This window comes from Lycium ferocissimum, unplaced genomic scaffold (genome assembly GCF_029784015.1).
Source record: "Lycium ferocissimum isolate CSIRO_LF1 unplaced genomic scaffold, AGI_CSIRO_Lferr_CH_V1 ctg122, whole genome shotgun sequence".
Lineage (NCBI taxonomy): Eukaryota > Viridiplantae > Streptophyta > Magnoliopsida > Solanales > Solanaceae > Lycium > Lycium ferocissimum.
This window is the reverse complement of record NW_026714234.1, coordinates 125367-146346: the sequence shown is the minus strand read 5'-3', so window position 1 is coordinate 146346 and position 20980 is coordinate 125367. Positions and strand designations below refer to the sequence as shown.

General features: G+C 32.9%; 1 protein-coding gene and 1 long non-coding RNA gene across 3 annotated transcripts; one reads left to right on the top strand and one right to left on the bottom strand.

The window, feature by feature from the left end:
• Positions 1–7482: 7482 nt before the first annotated feature.
• LOC132041901 (uncharacterized) lies at positions 7483–15849 on the bottom strand. Of its 2 annotated transcripts, XM_059432578.1 has the most exons (8): positions 15493–15842; positions 12671–12793; positions 11392–11639; positions 10188–10397; positions 10031–10123; positions 9858–9956; positions 9035–9453; positions 7483–7790 (listed from the first exon to the last, which is right to left on the bottom strand). In XM_059432578.1, exons 2-7 carry the CDS (start codon positions 12777–12779, stop codon positions 9130–9132), a joined length of 1083 nt encoding a protein of 360 aa, XP_059288561.1. In that variant the 5' UTR covers positions 12780–12793; positions 15493–15842; the 3' UTR covers positions 7483–7790; positions 9035–9129. The 2 variants fall into 2 exon arrangements, with proteins under 2 accessions (XP_059288561.1, XP_059288562.1); XM_059432579.1 differs by lacking the exon at positions 12671–12793 and having other exon boundaries at positions 15493–15849.
• A 3436-nt stretch (positions 15850–19285) lies between these two features.
• Positions 19286–19889, top strand: LOC132041908 (uncharacterized). The gene is made up of 2 exons (XR_009411277.1): positions 19286–19360; positions 19557–19889. It is a non-coding gene; the product is annotated as an uncharacterized LOC132041908 (long non-coding RNA).
• Positions 19890–20980: the final 1091 nt, after the last annotated feature.

Below are 20980 nucleotides of genomic sequence, written 5' to 3'. Positions count from 1 at the left end.
AAAAGTTGATTTTACAATACCATATATGACACCTCCAATTGAGGTCTCACGTCGTTTAATTAAATCACTAAATTTTAAATACCAAATTAATAAAATATCGACCCATACACCTTACCCGCCCACACAACCATAATCTAGTTGGAGGCCACGTGTATATATGGTATTGTAAAACGACTTTAATGAAATATGGCATGGATAGTCATTTTTATTAACGGGCGATGGCATAAATAGTCAAACTATTGATGAATGGCGTAAATGAGCCATTTCCTATAGTTCGATGGCATAAATGAGCCATTTCCTATAGTTGGATAGCATAAAATGAGCCAAACTATTGACGAAGTATTTTAAAGAGCCCATTTGATAGTTGGATGGCATATTTGAGCCTTTTCCGTTTAATTAATGCTAGTTGGACATGTGAGAAGGTGCTAGTTTTAGTACTAGGTGCATAATAAGAAAAATATTACTCCTACAGTGTGATGTTAAATTGGCAAGTTATATGTAATTATGTATCCAGAGCATTTTGTTTGGTTGATTCCAAAGTTGGAAGTAAGAACGAGAAAAGGATGAAAGAAAAAGGAAGAGTTGATTAGGGGTGATTTATAAGAATGATCTTGAAGGCGGATGGTCTTGAACTTCTGACCTCGTTTATTTTATCGATAAAATTTTAAATTTAACAAGTTTTGACTTTTAACTTAGAAGATTTGTCCATAAGCCAAGAGGGGTCAGAAATTCAAGACCACCCATTTTTAAGATCATTAAGTATATTTATTATCGGTGCAAGAATTCGATTTTGTATAAAAAGAGTACAACAAATTATTATGATAAGCTAATATTGGTAACTTAGATAAAAATATTATCTAACCTATTATAACAATTAACAAATTAAATTATATTAATTGCGTAAAAATCTTTAGGGTATAACATGTACCTGAATAACAAATGCCAATGACAGAGGAAGGGGATGAAGTACTTATTACATTTTCTTAGTACTAAATTTGGTTGCAATTGGTTCTACATAATAAAATGAGACTTAATTGAAATATTTGGCAATGCCGTTAGGCGTTAGGGGATACAGAATTGTTTAGGGATGGTGTTGACTCATCGGGTCCCATATATCATCGTTTAGGTAAAGTGAGATTCTTTTGATTTTTTCCAAGTATTGGCAGATCTGCTTCTGCATTTTTGTCTTAAAGTGACTCCCTGACAGTCTAAATATGAATATACAAGCATATGAAATCAATTAGGAAAAGTTTTACTATTTTGTATAAGACGATATATGGTTCAATACTCCTTAACAGCTAGCTGACACTTATTGAGTTTAATTTTATATTTTTAGACTAATTTTAGTGTTTACACACTCAAATTACTTAAAAGCCTACTATACTATTTGTAATCGTTTATTTTAAAGTATGTATTCATACTGCCGTAATAGAAAGAGTTTTACTCTTTTGTATATATGTGATGGTTTATATTAAGTAACATACAGCTGTCTAACACTAATTGGATTTAATTCTTATATGAGTTTAAGTTATTGTATGCACTGGCAATATAATGATATATATTTATACAGTTTCCATATTAAGTAAAATCTCTCAATAAGCATCAATTTGTAATTTAGTAAAAATGATTAAGTAACTTGCTAGTACACTGTCTGCAGAGGTAGATTTAGAATTTCAAGAAAATGGATGCACTATTACGAAGAGAAAATCTAGAATTTACATTCCATAGGTAAAACCTCACATGTAAAAAGTCACTCATCGTGTAGAAAAATTTTTCCACCATCAACGGATGTAGATTTAAAATTTCAAGAAGATAGGTGCACTATTACAAAGAGATAAATCTAGCAGTAAACTCATTACACTCTTTAAATTATGGGTTTGCAATTAACTTCTTTTGTAATTTTAATGATTTTTCACATATATATCCATATCATTGTTTTGCGCGAATTGTCCTTCAAAGGCACTGGTTTTTAAATTTTGCCCTTTGCCTAAAAACTCATGGGTTTCGAGTTCGAACTCCCTTTCAGTCAAAAAAACATTTTAAAAAATCGCAAGGCAGAGTTTTGAATTCAGTAGAGTTTGTCTTATGCCTGAAGGCAAACTCTGGCTTATAAGGTAGAGTTTGCTACCTTAAGGCAAACTCTGCGTTATAAGGTAGTAAACTCTGCCTTGCGATTTTTTATTTTATTTTATTTTTTTAATTTTTGACCGAGCGGGGTTTGAACCCGGCATCCATGATTTTTTAGGCGAAGGGCAAAAATTAAAGGCCACCAATTTGAGGGACAAAATTTAAAGATCACCCCCGAATAAGGGCAATCGTGCAAATTGCCCTATCTATACTTGTGTTGAAAATATTGGATCAGTTGAACTCACTGACTATATGCTATATCGTGTGCTGCTACTAGTTTCTACATAAACATTTGATGTAACTACAAAGATTTTATGGTGACAAAAGGAGAATAAAGATTTCAATTTGTTAAATATGGGGATTTTGAAAGAGTAAATTAAACCAAATAAAAAAGGAAAAAAAAAAACTTAAAAAGGTATTTAAAACGTAAAATCAGGAGAATTGATAAGAGGGGTTGCTCATAAGGTAAGCACCGTCCACCTCCAACCCGAAGATTGTGAGTTCGACTCACCAAGGGAGCAAAAAGGTGGAAGCTCCTGGGGGAGGGTAAAAAAAAGTAAAAAAGAATAAGGACAATTTAGGGCCAATACGTTGACGTCAAGAGCATTTTAGAGTGAAAAGATAAACGGAGGACATTTTTGTACCAATTCGATAGTTCAAGGGCATTTTAATCCTTTGTCCACACCTAAATACGTCTCATCAATATATATAACTAAAATCGTTTTTATATGTTGACAAATGACAATTTAGTACTTTTGTGCTGAAGTAGTAAGTATGGATCGATAATTTGGAATCTTGAATAATAATATAATGATGTGAATAATATTTTATGTCATTTAAAAGGTATAGGTAAATCTATTTAATAACATCTATTTAAACCCGCAAGGGGTTGGCTGAGTTGGTTGGGTGAGTGGTATCCCACATGGGAGATTTGGGATCGATTTCGCTCCTCAGCAGCCTTCTCAGTTAGAGCTCGTTGAACCAAGTTTGCGTTTACATTTTCCGACATTTGCAAGCTATTACATTGGAAATGAACAGATTCTGCAGGCCATCTTGTACCCAAAGATAGTGGTGTGGGTTTCCCGAAAAAATAAAATTGATAATCTAAAATAGATGGTGATTTTCTTGATATAACATATTAAATCACACAAATTCCATATAATTTTTTTTTTTTTGGGGATAACAATTCCATATAATTCCAGTTGTAGAGCATATAAAAAAAATTCAGATTCACTAAAGAATCTCGTGACGTACATAGACTTATGAACATTGGTAGGAGTCATTCAAATGTAGTTTAAAACAAGAGGAATTAATGGATAATGGAGCCGTGGTATCAAACGTGAAGGCAACGGAGGCTTAGAACGGAGTTATTCAAAACCCCAACAAAGAGTATGGGCCCGTTTGGCCATGAATTATTTTTTGCTTTTTTCCAGAAAACATTTTCACTTTATTTGGAAATCAACGTTTGGTCATGAAAATTTCAAATGGAATTAAAAAACACCAAAAAACTTGTTTTCACTTTTTTTACATTCAACAAATTCAAACAACCAAATATTCTTTGCAAACTATAACCAAACACAACCCCATCTTCAACTCCAACTCTAAAATACCAAATAAATTGAAAAATATTTGATTTTCATGGCCAAACGCCAACTAAATAGAGTAAAAAAGGGCGCACAAGTTTAGAGTGTTGCTACGAATTTCCACACGTCAAAAAGTAATTTATTAGTATTCAAGTTTAATTAGAGTGTTTCCTACGATTGTCCTTACTATTTTTGTACTTATCAATCCCACAAAATTAATTTTTTTTTTTTTGGGCACTTTCGCTATATGAGAAATAACCTAATCAACTTTTTGAGGTCAATTGAATTAATTTTTTATTATTATTTCAATAAAAATTTACATACAGATCTACAAAAAGGATTTTCATATGAAATGACAAAAGATACCTCTTAAAAAGTAAATTAAAGTTCACACAAACGTAAATGTTGAAAAAGAGAAAAGATCACACAATATTTTAGAATAGAGGAAGTATATATTTGTTTGCGTATGTGCATTGTGCATGCCCACTTTAATTTACACAAATTAACGTTTAACCCCACAAAGAGTTTGGCTATTTTGCATTTCTCATTTCGCTCGAGAATGTTCAAACTTCAAAATGAAAATGACATAAGATGGTTTTATTAGGTAAAGAAAGTACCTTCTAAAAGCACGACATAAACTGGGAGTTATAAGAAATCAGTTCTTTTTTAATCTGCTTTTCAAATTTAAAAAATAAAACTGAAGAACTAACGAAAGAGCAGTTTATATACATTCCAAGAAAAGCAAATAAATTTTTAAAAAGGCCTCTTAATGAAGTTAGTTGAAACTTAACCATTTATTTATCTTGGCGAAAATGGTATTAGTGTACTTAGTCATTGGGTGGTTCAAGACGAAATTAGTGTACGATGAAGTTCGAGGTCAACTAGTGATTTGTTTCTCTGTCAACTTGCATGTAGTAGAAAATTAGAAATGAATGATTTACTAGGCCAACTGATCGACTTAATCAATGCTAGTACATATGTAACATCAACTCCAATTTAATTTCAAACGCTAATCTGGTCAGATTAGTCGTCAATCTCCAGATTTATCCAGTTAATAATGTATCTTTCCAAGCCCTCTTGTTCTTTTCAAGATTTTGTCATCTCAAAGTAAAAGCTTTTGCAAATGCATCGTAGAGTTGGCATCCCAATCTTTCAAACGAATACATATTTAATACATTTAAAAACGTACGTTGTGGGTATTACCTACTATTGTTTTTAAGCTGAAATTGAGGAGCATGTCGCAATATGCGTCCTTATTATCGCCTAGTTGCAGAAATTTTTTTCCAGCTAATCTCTCGACTTAAAATAAAAAATAAAATAAAAAATAAAATAAAAATTGGATCATTTCTTGATTTTGGAAATTTCCATTTGATGAAGTGATTATCAAATTTGGGAGGCAAATGGTATTCAGATATATTTGCTGTCAATTGTTGCAAACTGTTGTCATTATTATTTGTTGGGAAATCTGGAAGTATAGATGTCTATGCAAATATAGTAATTAGTAAAAATTTATTAGCCTTCTAAGAATGGAGCAACAAATCAGTTGGACAGTTCTGTAAAAATATGCTTACATAAGTTATAACCTTTTCTCCTAAGAATATCCCTGTCAGCTGGCAAAATCTTGATGCAGGGACCGTAAAAGTAACATTGATGGTAGTTTTATTATTGGTCATGGAAAAGCAGGAATCAGAGTTGAGATAATAAGGGTGATTCCATAATGACTTTTTCATGTTTACAAACTTTGACCTTTTTACAAGAAAATTTTCATTTTTTACATAAAAGATATCTGAAAAAAATACATGTATCCGAAAAGGTTATTTTCTGCTATTCAAATCGTAAGAGGGCAAGAGATTTCATTTCCTCCCGTTATTAATTACTCAAACATTATTGATAAACAAAGTTTGATAGCCTCATGTATACCAGAGACATCCTTAACTTTTAGTTGATAACTACTAATAAAAAAAGTAATAAGCTCGTTTGACCAACTTTAGACTTATTCGAACATTCTAACTGTCTAACAATTACTTGGACGCAGATAGACCAAGTAATAAATGGTGACTGGTTTCAGTAGCTTATTATGCCAAGAATTTGAAAGGTAAATTAAGTGTTTATTTAAGAGAAAAACTTATTTTATAGAATATTGTGTGATCATATTCTAGTCTTGTTCTTTTATTGTAGAGTTTTTAACACATTTGGTCTGAAATTATTAACATTCGCTAGCCAATATATAAAATAACTCGGCAGGATCGCACTTTGGGATGGAACTACAGAGGGACTTTTACTAGGTTAATAACTCTGGCGATGGGGTTGTTCAACTCAGAACAAGTCCAAACATAGCCGTAGACGCCGCCTCGGCTAAGTGGGCACAACAACAGGACCACCGCCTGAGTCTGAACAGTCCGCCTGGGTTATTCTCTGCCTGACCTCAGTACCATTCTTGGTGAATCCTTGCTAATTAAAGAATTTTCACCATAATATCTCGTAGTCTAGTGTGATATAGTTAAACACAAGGTGTTTAGCCTATCATTTAGGCTAAATATGAACAAGTGATTAATTTAAAATTAAACAAAATAAGAGAAAGTAAATTACCTAATAAACTGGAGTTGTGCTTAGCAGAGATGTATGTATACCAAACTTCAAACTTTTATTTAGAGAGTTTTTACAACAAAGAGAGAAGGGGGTTTCCTGAACCTGCCTTCCACTTACAACAACTGATCATTGGATCATAAAGACAAGACGACAAAATGGAAAATAAAAATGGCCGACAAAGAAAAAGGAAAAGTTACAACTTTAATAAAGTAAAAGTACAATAATTAAATAAAACAAATTACTTTTCTTTATTAAAGATATGTTTTATAAAAACAGATTCCTGTGGCGGGGTCCACCTAATCACTTCATTATTCACTACAACAAATTCGATTATCAGGGACAAATAATTTCGTCACTTATAAGTCATATTTCGTCACCAAAAATCTTGTGTGACGAAAAAAATTTCGTCAATCTTTCGTCCCTAAAAGCGGGTCGCTAAAAGTATACAAAGACAACTTAACGTTTCGTCACTAAATAAAGTTATTAACTACGAAATCTTCCTTTCGTCCCCAAATGCATAGTATTTGTGACGAACATATTTGTCATAAAAAGGATAGATTTTCGTAGTTGATAGTGTGTTTTTGTCACTAAAGAGGCTACTAATACCCACGAAACTATCTTGTCACTAACTATTTAGTTTGTTCAGTGACGATACCAATTGTCTCAAAGCTATATGTATTTTGTAGCTGAAATAATATAATTTCGTCACTAAAGACTACCTTTTATATACAAAAAAATGTTTCGTCCCTAAATGTATAGAGATTAGTGACAAATTTGTTGTTATAAACAAAGCTTACAATTTTGTAGTTAAATCTATCATCTCGTCACTAATAGTATTGCTTTTGCTGACAAAAAAAAATTGTCACTATAAATTGTCATGATTAGTGACAATTACAATTGTCATAACATAAAGCATTAATTCATACCCAATAAGGAGGAGGATACTAAGACAAATATATTTTTGTCGCTAAATGTAATCAACTTATGACGAACTAATTTGTTTCGTGACGAAAATATATTTGTCTAGAAAAATTTAGTTTAGTCGTCGCCAAAAATTAATTCTTTAATGACAAAATATTTGTCACTAATTATAGACATTCGATGACGTTTAATTATTTTGTAGTTATTAATTTTTAAAATTAGAATTGCATAAATTGAAAATAAAATAACAAAACATGCTAGATAATAATACAATTCACCCATGATCATACAATTAAGAACAACTAAAATTGTACTGAGATCATATCTCATTACAAACTCCTAAATAAAAGTAAAATATGTCTAACAACAAGAAAATCCAACTGAAATATACTAAATATTACTCCTAAACTAAGACAGACAATGCAGTTTCTTCCAAAGTACCAATCCAACTGAAATATACGAAATATTACTCCTAAACTAAGACAGATAGTGCAGGTTTCTTCTAAAATACTAATAATGTGGTGACAGTTAGCTTGCAATCAGTCTTGATTCAATTCCCACATTTAATACCTGCGGAAAAGAGAGAAAAGAAAATTAAGATTAGATTTAAAGTGTAGAAGTTGAAGAATTCAAATCTCAAATCCAAAGATAAATAGAGTTCATCATCAAAAGGATTTATCTATTTGGAACAATATCATACTACAATACTATAGTTCTAATATCTTCTCCTAATAACAGTAACTTTTTTTATGTTTCAAATGTCTAGCTAGATTTATGAGGAGTACTACTGTTTATTCCAGTTTTGATGAGTACAGTTGTATAGGAGGTATATGTTTGGATTTCTGGACAGCCTGGTGTGGCTGATATTCATCTGCAAGAGCAAAAGCTGCGCGAACAATAGGCCTTTGGAAGACTGGATTGAGTGGACAGCTGCAGAAAACATTTATCACAGATACTTTTGATCTAATGTTGTGTCAAAACTGATGACACTGCTAGTATTCTGTCCAGACCCACATGATCTAGCTCAACTTTTGGGTTCATTTTTCTCTGGTGAATTTAATCCCAACCTTCGACGCCTACGATTGTTTTTCTTCTTTTCCTTTTGACAGATAGTCTAACTAATACTCCAAGATGATGTTAAAAGTATGTATTATATGGCTGTTGGTCAAACCTCCTGTACTCTATCCCTCCAAACCATGCTATTTGCTCCCCCCCCCCCCCAAAACCCAACACACCTACTATGTTGCTATAAGCGTTTTCTAAAGACCACCCGAACTTCCCTTTGCTTTCTAGCCTTGGATGTCCCTTGTGTACCTTATTCCACAATGCTCCTTGATCCTTCTACACCACCAGTTGCAATGAAAATAAGGGGGAGAGTTAGGAACATATTTCCTCTAATTTTTTTCTTTTATGGGGGGGTTGACAGAGAAGATAATCTACAAGCGAGTTACGCTTTTACAGCCATGTTTGATAACATTTCTAGAGTGGAACTTCCATTTTAGTTTCGAAAATACGAATGGTCATTCTGCATCAATTTTACTTTGTTCAGCTTACTTTCCTATCTAAATGTTTACTGTTCGATGACAAACCATACGAAATTTTTTAAAAAAAAAAAAAAAAAAAAAAAAAAACACATCTTAGAAGCAGCAATCAAGTCTAAACATGTGATTTTTTGTCACTAAGAACTCCAACAATTAACGACCTTCCTATGGATTCAAGAGGTTGCTTTAGGATATGGATCAAATGCAAATAATTATATATATAATAAAAGAACTAAAACAGAATTTATCATGTAAAGTAGTGTTATTTCTAACCTTGATGGCGATGAGCTAACAAAATGTTGCATTTTTTTAAACATTTCCTCTTGGCGTGCTGCTAAAGTAACCAATTGAGAGTTTAATGCTTGTATCTAGTCCTGCTGAGTTTCTATCTGGGACTGCTGGGTTTCTATCTTGGACTGCTGGGTTTCTACCACAATTTCAGCTGCATTTAATCGTTTCTGTAAATCATGTTGGGCAGTAGCAGCTTCCTCTTTCGTCTTTCTAAGGGAGTCTTCTAACTCTGCCGTTCTTCTTTGTGTGGCACTTGTAGTATCAGGTTTCGGACCATAACCGAGACCTTTTATGTACCCCGATTTTTTACCAAGTATAGCATCCATAATTTGATCAATAGTCATGGAAGGCTCTCCCGGCTCTCCCGAAGTATATATATCTTTCAAATCTTTCAGGTTGTTCTGCATAAGAATATTAATATTATTTAAATTAATTATAAATCTAGCAGCAAATACAACTCTATTGCAGTGAAAATCACGCTACCAAATAGCAGCACAAGACAGAAATTCTACCAGGGAACACAACAACATCTTGTTTGGAAATCAGTTTTCTGGGAAGACTATAACAAAATCAATATTCGCTGGTAAAATGGAATTCACCAAACTCGCTCGGGAGTTAATTTGAGTAGTTGTTTCTGTTGTAAAGTGGAATTTTCATTATTTTAAAGTCCAATCACAAGAAAAACTTATTATGAATTACTCAAGGCTAATCTCAATTTCTAAGTCAAAAAGGACGACACAACTTCTGAAGAATATTTACCCGGACAAATGCAATGGCTATGGTACTAAAATAATAATTTTCTTACATAGTTAGTCTCAGCCTCTAGAGATGACCATCCTTTTTCAGTCGAGTAATGAGTACTCTTGTAGAACTCGATTCTGTCAGGCTCTACTCCATTTTCAGCCTATAAAATAAAATATTAATATGATGTAGAACTAAAATATTGTTAGAAAGAAGAACAAAAATGGTATAACTTACAAGTTCAGCACGAGCAGGTACAAACGCTTTTGACCCCATGAAATGATTAGTTTTAAGCTTACTTCGATTGGCCCTGTTTATGTCGCATCGTTTCTACAAAGAAATTATAAATATATGTAACTTAAACAACAAGGAGAATAACATGAATAAAAATTACGTTATGCTCTGGATCAGCCCACATGTCACAAAGCTTATTCCAATTTTCTCGGGTCAACTCTGGCACTTCAATTTTATGAGCTTCTTCCTCGGAACGTGCACTTTCAAATAGCTGTTTTAACTTGTAACGCCATTGTCGGCTTCTATTTTTCAAAATATCCTCAACACTATCTTTCACGTAATGCTCGTCCAAATCAATTTCAAACTTCTCCTAAAAAACAGATATGTTATGAAGAAACATACAAACAATCAAATTCACTTTTATATTAAAACAAAACTAATCATCACATCAGCTAATCCCTTTTATATTTGTTGGCGTTCTCTCAGTGTGTGGTATTGGCACTAGGTGCTCAACCTACTGAGGGATTGCCAATTTATGGAAAGGGTAATGGTTTTCTTGAATTGCAATACTATGTAACTTGGTGCTGCTACAACAACTACAGTGATACACCAGGCATAGTAACTGAAGGCCATACTTAATCTATTTATTGGCTCTTTCTGAGTGTGTGGTATTAGTACTATGTGCTCAACCTGTTGAGAGATCGCTAATTTATGGAAAGAGTACTGGTTTTAGTGGTTTTGATACAGCTAAGGATGGTCAAGTGGTGCTATTATTAAGCAGAAAAAGCAAGGAATCAGAAGAGCTGCTGTATACTATTTTAATATGGCTAAAGACTGAAAGATAAAATATGCAAATACCATCAGAAGTGTAAATCAGGAGAATTTCACAAGGCCTAGGAGGATTTGCAGCAACAACATCAGGAGAAAAACATTGCAAGATTATGCTAAGCTTGGAAAGACAACAAGAAATGGTGCACCAAAGGATCAAACTTGGAACATCATTTGGAGGATAATGCAAGGCAAGCAGATATGCAGAGGAGCAGAAATCAATATGCAACTGGTTTTTTTCACAAGGAAGGCTATGTATGCAGCAGTTGTCACACACAGAGGCTATGCATGCAAAGTTCCATATCAGCAGTGCAGTCAAGACAAAAACTGCACTGTATAGAAGCAGTTTATGGCCATTTCTTGGCCAAAATTGTTTCAGTTACATGAGTGAACTTACTACTAGATTTCAATAGAGATAGATATCGCCGATGAGTTCGCCAAATAAATAGTTGGATGAATAACAGCAATACCCGAAAGAAGAGAACTCACTATAATCACTACCATGTAATAAAATTACAAGATTATAGAATCCTTACGTGGCACCTAATTAGTGCTGCATCTTTGTCCTCTCTTGTGAGTTCCTTCCACTTGTTTGGAAGCGAAAGAAAATTCCTGGCAATTATCCCTAGTTCATTGGATAATTTTGCCGATTGAGTTGGCTTAGTTGGCCTCCCTTTACCAAGTGGAATCTCAATTTTCATCTTGCTTCCCATAGTCTTCCTCATCCTTTCAAGACCTTTCCCTCTAGTCTTGCCACGACCATTCCTGATCTTAGTGGAATCATCTGATGGAAAAAAGTCAGTTCAAAACACCACATATGAGTATGGCACAGGATGAAGACAGAAACAACTGAAAATTTTGCTTCATTTTGTTGTATTTTAACAGACACCAAGTCAAGAAATTCATCGACAAAATAGTAAGAATATAGGAGAGCTAATATCATATCCTTTGATCATTCAGATCATAACCAGTGATTATAAATTTCACAGATTACATAAAATATCGTTGGATTTCAAAGGCGTAGATCACAACAACTATTCATTCAGGAAAAGGTTTAAATCGTGCATATTGACAGAGTAGGTACCTTTACATAGCTGGTTTCTATATCATGATGAGCAAAGGAGAGCCGGTCAAGAATAAAACAAGTGTAACTAATACAAGTTATCATGAAGAAACTATTACATGTGATCTATGCCAACATTTTCAACTTCTTAGACTCACTTATGTAGCTTATATGACAAAGAAAAATCAATCGCAACTGCTCATACAACATATCCAATGTCTTGCATTTAAAGAAAATATGTAAGATAAAGGGCGATATCATGAAGCACTTCTTTTTAAAATGTTGAAATAGCATCAGATAACTTTATGAGTTAAATTCACAAATCTTGGGTTGATGATTGAATTACTGAAATGACAGTCAAGATCAACATAAGAATTATTCGAGTAACTCAGAAATGTAAGAAAGAGAGGAGAATAAATTAAAGAACACAAAAGAAAGAGCAAACAAAATCTGCATAAATAACATGAAATATCAAATTTTTTAAGTTGCACTTAAATGATCTACTTTAAACTAGTAGACGATGGATAAGCACACTAAAAAATTATTACAAATTTAGTACTTTCACTATTTACAACCCTAATTCTGATTGTATTAGCTCTAAAATTTTCTATATTCCACTTATAAAGAAGCTCCATTGTGTATCAAAAAGAATTTCACAGTCCTGTGCAGAATAATCAAAGGTAAATGTTTTTTTATTCCAACTTGGCCAATAACTAAATAATTTAATTCTAATTAATAATAAAACGTATCACCTGTATTAACAGGGGGAGTAACATTATTTGATTCATCCGGCGATTGAGTAGCTCGAATAGTTTTCCCTGTAAGTGTAGTTTGTTTGAAGATATGTCCTCCTGGTGCCATTGATTTGCAAAATTCTACCAAGACACAATATCTAATTTTAGTATGTTCATAAGATGTAAACTCCATTGGATTAACAAACCAATAGTTATATAAAAGCACCAATCATTGAGCCCGTGCCAGCACGGGCCCAACATTGTAATTAAGATTTAGTATTACAATCAAAACATGAAACAATGAGCAAAACATCGAACATTTACTACTGCTGCTAACTTTTAGGTTCCTCCTACTATCTTACTCAAAGTTATGTTACAACAGTTTCTTTTGGCAAGGACCACCCTTTTTAACACTAATATTCTCATTTCTAGTCCCTGATTATAAGGCCACCTTAGCTTGAGTTGTAGAAAGAAGAAATTGGAGGTGAATAGCACGCTAGTATAGGAAACAGAAAACACTAAGGTGTCGTTTGGCCATAAAAATTATTCACTTTTTTCCAGAATTTTTTTTTCACTTTTTTCACTTTTGGGCGTTTGGCCATAAATATTCCGAAATACCAAAAACTCAAAAAACTTGTTTTTCAAAAAATTTTCACTTTTTTACAGCTATATTTCACCAAAAACTATAATTTCAAAAACTATGGCCAAACACAACTCCAACTTCAAAAATTCCAAAAAAGGTGAATTTGTTTTTGGTATTTTTGGCCAAACGCCTACTAAGATGCTCTTACATTCTAATAAACATGCTGTTTTGAATGGGTTAGAGAACACATCGCCAACGGTTAGGCAAATCAAACAGCAGAGGGGGAAGTAACTAATTTATCACAAAGTGAAAAAGAACCAGCATTTTTTTAGGAAAGGATTGATAATTCTTGCCACACTGCCTCAATTTCTGCAGTAAAATGATTACTCGGCAAACAAAAGGAAATATAAAACACGAACATTGAGGCTTCCACGCAGGAGCATTTTCCTCCTTTGAAATCGACTAAATGTTGAGCTCGAAGCAGGAAGAAAAAAGATCAAAACACAACAACAAATATGCTGAGAGAAAAATTCGCAGGACCACATAGCAAAGAGGCATGCGTTTTGCACCAACAGCTGAACAAAATCTTATTAATGGTACATAATAAGAGTAATGGAGAGTGCAAAGTGTCTTTACGCGATTCAACTATCAATTCAATGGGTTTGGATCGACTCCAGTTATAAACGCTCCCGTATATATCAATATAGATTTGGATTAGTGCCACATGCCCCTTTAAAATGGCTTAGATACCTCCTCCTCCACCCTTCTCCTAGAATCCCCTTTATAACTTAAAGAAAATACAAAACCAAATATATCCTGATTCTTTTTACTGATAGAGAATGTTTTGCCTGCCCTTGCGTTTTTTAGCTTGCAAAAGCAACTTTCTTATTTCTTTCAGAAAGCATAATTTGTTCTAATCACACACAATTAATTCTTCTACTCCTTGTATTCAATTCCACTATAGCATTAATGTTTTCAATGGAGGTTTCATACTGCTAGGGGCAGTAGATTAAAGAGGAGACTGTTCTCTTCTGACTACACTACCCACAAGTGAAATGTTCTTCTAATTTTCTTTCTATAAAGCTAAGTATATCATTTAAAAAACTGGAGAGCTCAAATAGATTATAAAGTGGTCATTTCCAATAATTTTGAGTTTTGAATTTGAGTAAGAAAACTCTGACAGATGAGATCACTTAGTTGTGGAGCTTTGAATTTACTACATAGTATTTCATTTGGGAGATAAAGGATCCAAACGCTTAATTCAATTGATTATGTGTTAATAATAATGAAAAGCAAGCACAAAATAGGGAAATTGAGGTTGAAAATGAAGAGATTGTTTCTATATCCAATTGAATGGTTAATTAAAACCCAGCAAGGTTATATCAGCCACTGAAGTGCGAAATTAGAAAATTCAAAGAGAACTCAAAAGACGAAGAAAACAGAGAGGAAAATCTGGACAAAAATTAAAAAAGAAACAAGCCTATGGCAAGAAAGAACATAAATCATGAAGCTGGAAAGTCTCACGCACGTCATTTATTAAGAAGAGTTCACTGCCTTCTTGTCGTATTATTAATTGAACTTTTGAAGCATCACTAGCATACTGAAGAATCAGTATAACATACCAAAGACATATATTTATGCTAGAAATTTCCAAATTTGAAGGCACAAAAACTTTTCCATAAACTTATATAAGCTACAGTGTTAACAAGAGGCTGTGGTCTGATAAATATCGAGCCTTGTGAAGAAATACCCATTGGTTTCAACACAATATTTAGTTAACCTACAGAATATTCATCTCAAAAGATATCGGTTCAATTCATCCGGATTCAATGTGCCATTACCCCATCCGAATTCTAATTATTTGACTCAAACACATGCTTTAACACCATGTTTTCACAATCAATCCTTCACTCGAAACCCGAGTGGAAAACGCCAATATGAACAAATCAGAGGAGAAATTATTTCAATAGATGCCTTGAATAATGTCATGCTTCACTAGTTATGTGCCACACACCAACTGTAAATATACACACCACGCGAAACTGTAGTCTACACAGTAAATTAGAGTCTTTTTGTTTCAAAAACTTATAGTAATTGATTTTCTCGAGCTTCTATATTGATTAAATGAGACAAAGATAAAGCAAGATCAATGGATATTCAACAAATAATCAATGAACAAATCATTCAAGATATGATTGTCACAAATAACTATCTATTTAATCTTGTTTAAAGATAAAGAAGGAGGAATGATACATACCTGTTCTTCTTGCTCAGGTGCAGAAATTCTGCTTCACTTTCCAATGTAACTTCTTCGTTTATTTTCTCATATATATGGTGGTTATCCTGAAATTCTTTTGGAGCCAAAATTGTGAAAAAATGTAAGCGCCAAAAAACGGTTTCTTTTTCCATTTTTCAGCTTTCTGTAATTCTCTTTGGTGGGAATTAGAAGGACAACGAGTTTGAAGGAAGTAGTGCTTCTGATTAACCCAGAAACTTAGGAAGTGGAGAAGTGCTAAAACCCAGCACTAGATCTTCAATTGTTGAGCAAGATTTTAGGGTTTTGGTCTTATGACCTGATGCCCTTTCCCCCTTTTTTTTCTTTTCGTTATGTGTTGCTTGAAACACTTCTTTTTATTACTTGGTTAATATAATAAATTACATACTAAACTTGCTTAGTGGTATTTAACTAAAAAAAAAAAATACTCCGTATGAAAAAGGAGATATACAGGGAAACAAATACTTTCATATATTATTTATAAAAATAGTAGCTAGAAGATCAATGAATATTGATGAAGAGAATTTGGAAAGGTTTAGAAGTTTGAAGCCAACCAAATAAGTATAAATACAAATAACTAAAGAGAGCAAAAAAGAAAACGGCTCTTGGCATTAATAATATGACAGAGCATTTTTTAGTTATTATAAATGTATTTAAGTTTTTATATATTATTAACATTAATTATTTCATTATTTTTTTAAAGGGGAGATGTCCATCAATATTTTAGGGATATTTCCGTCTTTCAAATTTAGACTTAAGACGTTCTCACTTTTAGTATTATATATATATATATATATATATATATAAACTTTTACGATACATAATAATATTTTTTCAAAAGGAATACCTCTAAGAATGGAGCCTAGTGGTTAATTCTATAAATAAATTCCAAAAAGTCTTTGGCTCTTATAAAGTGCCGAAAATTAACCTTCTCAACAAATAAAATGCTTATAAGCATTTTTAGAAAGAAAAAATAGGTTGCGTGCATCTGGTCGCTTTGACATGGAAGCTCAGTGAACTTCTTGGCTAGAACCTTTCTCAATCGAGTTTCTTGCAATACCGAGCCGAGCTCAACTAAGCTTTGCGAAAGTATATCCGAGCTCAATCGAGTTTCCGCTACTGAACATATATTATCTTTTTTTATGAATTAGGTAATTTATCTGGATGGAGCAATAAACTAAGGGTGTTTGTTGGCATGTCCTACTTGCAATAGTCTTTTTTCCGTTTTCAGGATGCTACACCATTAAAAAAATTAAAATTATAATAAAGTGGTTGATTAAATTTCGAGAGAGAGAGAGAGAGAGAGAGAGAGAGAGAGAGAGAGAGAGAGAGAGAGAGAGAGAGAGAGAGAGAGAGAGAGAGAGAAGAAATTTTTGAATTTTTAAACACGAACATATAAAAAAAATGTTAATTACATTTCGCAACAATTGGATTTACTAATCACAAAGATATAAATGCTCTTCCGTTAACTAAGAAAACTCCTAATATTAGAGGAGAAGTATTTTATTTGAGTTACCATATTGGAAATATATATTTAGATGTCATGCACATAGAAAAGAACAATTCTGGGACTTTATTAAATATTGATGGGAAAACTAAGGACACATATAAAACAAGACAAGATCTTAAGGATATGAACATAAGAAAAGAACTATGGTTGCAAACATTTTCTAGTTGACAATGTTTTTCAATTGTTATACTATGTCAAAAAAAGAGAAAAAAAAGTTTTGGGCATTTGTAAAAGATGTTAATTTTCTTTGATGGTTATGCTTCAAATATCTCTTAAGTGAGGATGATGGTAAAATAAGTAGACTCAAAAGTCATGACTAGCATGTCCTGTTACAACGAGTGCTACCTATTGCTATTCGTGGATTTGAAAATAAAAATGTCTCTTCATCAATTATTGAGTTAGGCGATTTCTTCCAACGATTATGTTGTAAGACATTGAGACCTCGAGATGACTTAGAACAACCCCAGGGATATAATTGTTATATTATGTACCCTTGAGATGATCTTTCCACCCCTTTTTCGATGTTATGGTACATTCGCCCCCATTTACCCGAGAGGCTATGTATGGGGGACCAAGACAATATCGTTGGATGTACAAAATTGAGAGGTTCTTGTGCAAGCTTTTCGTTTTTTAAACAATAGACTTTTTTTTTGTTTATATTATTTTGAATGTTTGACATTTTGCTCCCCCCCCCCCCCGAAACTAGATTTAATCGTGAAGATCGAAATGATGATGGATCTAGCAAGAAAGATGTCTTTTTAGACATAAAAAGTGCTTTTTTGGAGATGGAGATTTGATGCCATACCAAGGAAAGATCTTGATATGGCCCCCCCCCTAGAATCTTTTCTTCGAGTAATTTTTCTATTTATATATTGATATTTTTATTTTTTAATACTATTTCTAAATAATTTATTTTTTTGCAGAGAGCATAAAGAAGGTTGGTGAAACAAGATGTTGGGAATATGTGAGAACAATTTCCTTTATGGTTTAAAAGGAAAGTAAGTGATTTTAAGATAATAATCATGTTGTTGTGTTTAAATTTTAATCTTTTTTTTTCACTAAAAAAATATTTTTTTAATCATAGATTTTGAAATTATATAATAAGGACAAGTCAATGTCTATCAAGAAATTATATCCTTTGGCAATGGAAGTGGGGTGCGTGGAAGAAAACATACTGGCCGTGTTATAAATGGTTTTAGGTATCTTATTCAATGACGCGATGAATTACGTAAAAGTGAATTGTGGTATAGTTGTTGCAAGAGCTATCATGAAAATGAGTTGATTGATTTTTATGGTATTATAATCGCACATCATTGAGTTAGAGTATGTTGATGAGAATCGAGTTTTTCTATTTAAATGCAAGTGGTTTGGCAAGGGGGTGGGATGCAAAAAGATAAACATTTTACGAGCATATGTGTTAAAAGATTTTGGTATGAAATATTCTTTTCTACTACTCAAGCAAAACAAGTATTTTACATTGATGACCCAAAATGGGGGAAAATTGGCGAATTGTGCTCAAATTTCAAGATAGACACTTATATTGTCTAGAAGGAAAACAGATAGAAAGTGATGAGTCGCATATTACAAATAATGATGTGTATCAAACATTCACTTGAAAAATCGATTTTTCGGTGGATTTTTCCATGTTGAACCGATTTTGATGCAAAAATTTTTGGTGAAAATTATTTTGATTTAGGAAAACAAGTTCTATGGTTAAAAAAATGGGAAAATGACTTAATAATAGGACTAATGACGATGAAAACAAGTCCATAGGTGATGGCGACGACATTTGTGATGTAACCTCATAATACCACCACCACCGTTAATAGTTCTTCCGAATTTTGTATCTTGTTTAGCGGACCTGGGGACCACTTCCCATAAGTTCCCCACCCGATTGAATTATGTATATCTTCCCCTCCGAAAACCTACCAGTAAACTTCTAACTTTTAATCACAACCCCTCCTTCATCTTTTAGAGAAAAGATTATTTTTGAAAAGTTAAAAGTTCTAAAGCCACAAATTTTAGATTTCACATTCGGGGGGTTATCTACACTTTCATCCCACAATCAAGAAGCAAGAGACATACGGGCGATCCGGACTATCCCCTGGTGGAGAAAAATATTTTTAGATTCTTGACAAAAAAAAGTTTTAAAGTTTTTTTACACCATGTGCCTCCCTTCCCCCGCCCCACCATCCCCTCCAAAAAAAATATTTTTCGTCATCTTTTAATTCATGGAAAATCAAGATAAACTAACTTGAGTATTATAGAATTATGAAGGTAGACCTCAGCTTCCCTTCAACACCTGATGTATCTGCTGAACCTAAGAATCTCATTAGCCAAGTAAATTGATTATTACTTGTCTATGCTTTAGTTCTATAAGAAGAAACTACATAAATTGAAGGGTGGTTAGTTAAAGCACATACAGTGCATATAGAAAATAATACTGGTGTATATAGGTCAAAGAGTTACATGTTAAAACACTTGCAAAATTTCTGGTTGCACGCCTTTTTTCTGATTGTTTCCTTTCTCTTTGTAGCTTCTTGTGATGGACTCTTCAAAAATGCTTTCTTTTCAAAAGATCATGGAGCATCCTTGGATAATTAAGAATGTCACATGACACTATAATTTGAGTCGCTTCGCCAATTTTCATCGTTTAGTTAAAGCGCCCTGTCTAGTGAAACTGTGAAAGTAACCGATAACATAAAGTTTTTTTTTTCACCTGCTGGTGTTTCAACTCTTTTTGCTATTACATATGATATGTAAATGTAATCATCTTGGTTTCAATAGTTTGTATCAGATGGAGTGTGAAGCTATGTTGGTGGACATTGATATAGTTTCCTGGAAATAGTTGTATATCATTTACATATGACTTTACTGGATTTTCTATTAACTTTGAAATTAGTTTCTTACCTTATTCTCATAGTTTACTACTGTTACTCTTTATGATGCAAAAAGATTCTCCCGGTGCAGTTCGGACTTTGGATTTAGATTCAATTCTTGAGGCTAGAACTGGTGGGACACGACCCACTGGTGAAGTTGAAGGAAGCAATTACAATCATCATTCGATCTTGACAATTGCATTCCACTTTGCTTTTGAGAATCACTATCGAGAAAATGTATTCCACTGCCAAGATATCCAAGTGACCTGCACAAGTTATTCTAGATTTACGAAGGAAGCAGTAGTATGCATCCTATAGAGATCGCTAGATTTATACTCTTTACTGGGAAGTTTGATAGAGGATAAGCACCAAAGAAAGTGTTTGTTCACCTTATTGTAGCGCTAAAAGTAGACTAGAACTTGAAATGGAAGTATTTGGCAGGCCAGGTAGATTTTCTTGGTTTCGTATTACAAGATTGAATTGGACAATGGAGATTATTTCATGTCATTGATTGGGATTATCTGTAAACTTACCTCTCAAAATAAGTTATCTTTGCAGTTAATTATAGAATTTTATTTTTCTGCAAAGCGCAGCTACTTTCTTTTTGTAATGAACCTTGTTATTAATAAAATTCGCTGCTAAGCTCACTGCGCAGTGGTATATTAGTTCAGAAAATAACTGCGTATAGGCATTTATCTCTTTTATTATATAATATGGTCTATGTCGCTTATCAGTAGTATAGTCTAGTATTTCAAAAAAAATTATGCTTGTGTGATGTATAATTGCTGATGGAGAAAACTCTAATTTTAATTTTGTTTAAATCGAGATGTATCTTAATCTTTTAATTTATAACTACATATTTTTTGTAGCCAATAATTGCACTATTCAACTACGAAATTTAAGTTGTCACCATTTGAAAATTATATTTTTTTTGTGACAATTTCGTTGTGACTAAATTGTAGGTTGAGTAAAGACAAATAATACAATTGTCACTAATTGTTCGAACTATTAGTGACAAAAATTAAAGTCACAATTAAATATAAAATTCTGCGGCTAAAGTTTGGAATGATGAACTACAAAT

Excerpts from the sequence above, each read along its gene's own strand:
- LOC132041901 (XM_059432578.1), bottom strand. The coding sequence starts at position 12,779 with ATGGCACCAGGAGGACATATCTTCAAACAAACTACACTTACAGGGAAA. Across the intron at positions 10,398-11,391 it reads CAGCACTAATTAGGTGCCAC|GAGAAGTTTGAAATTGATTT; the intron begins GTAAGGATTCTA and ends TCTGTTTTTTAG. Across the intron at positions 10,124-10,187 it reads GGGCTGATCCAGAGCATAAC|AAACGATGCGACATAAACAG; the intron begins GTAATTTTTATT and ends ATTTCTTTGTAG.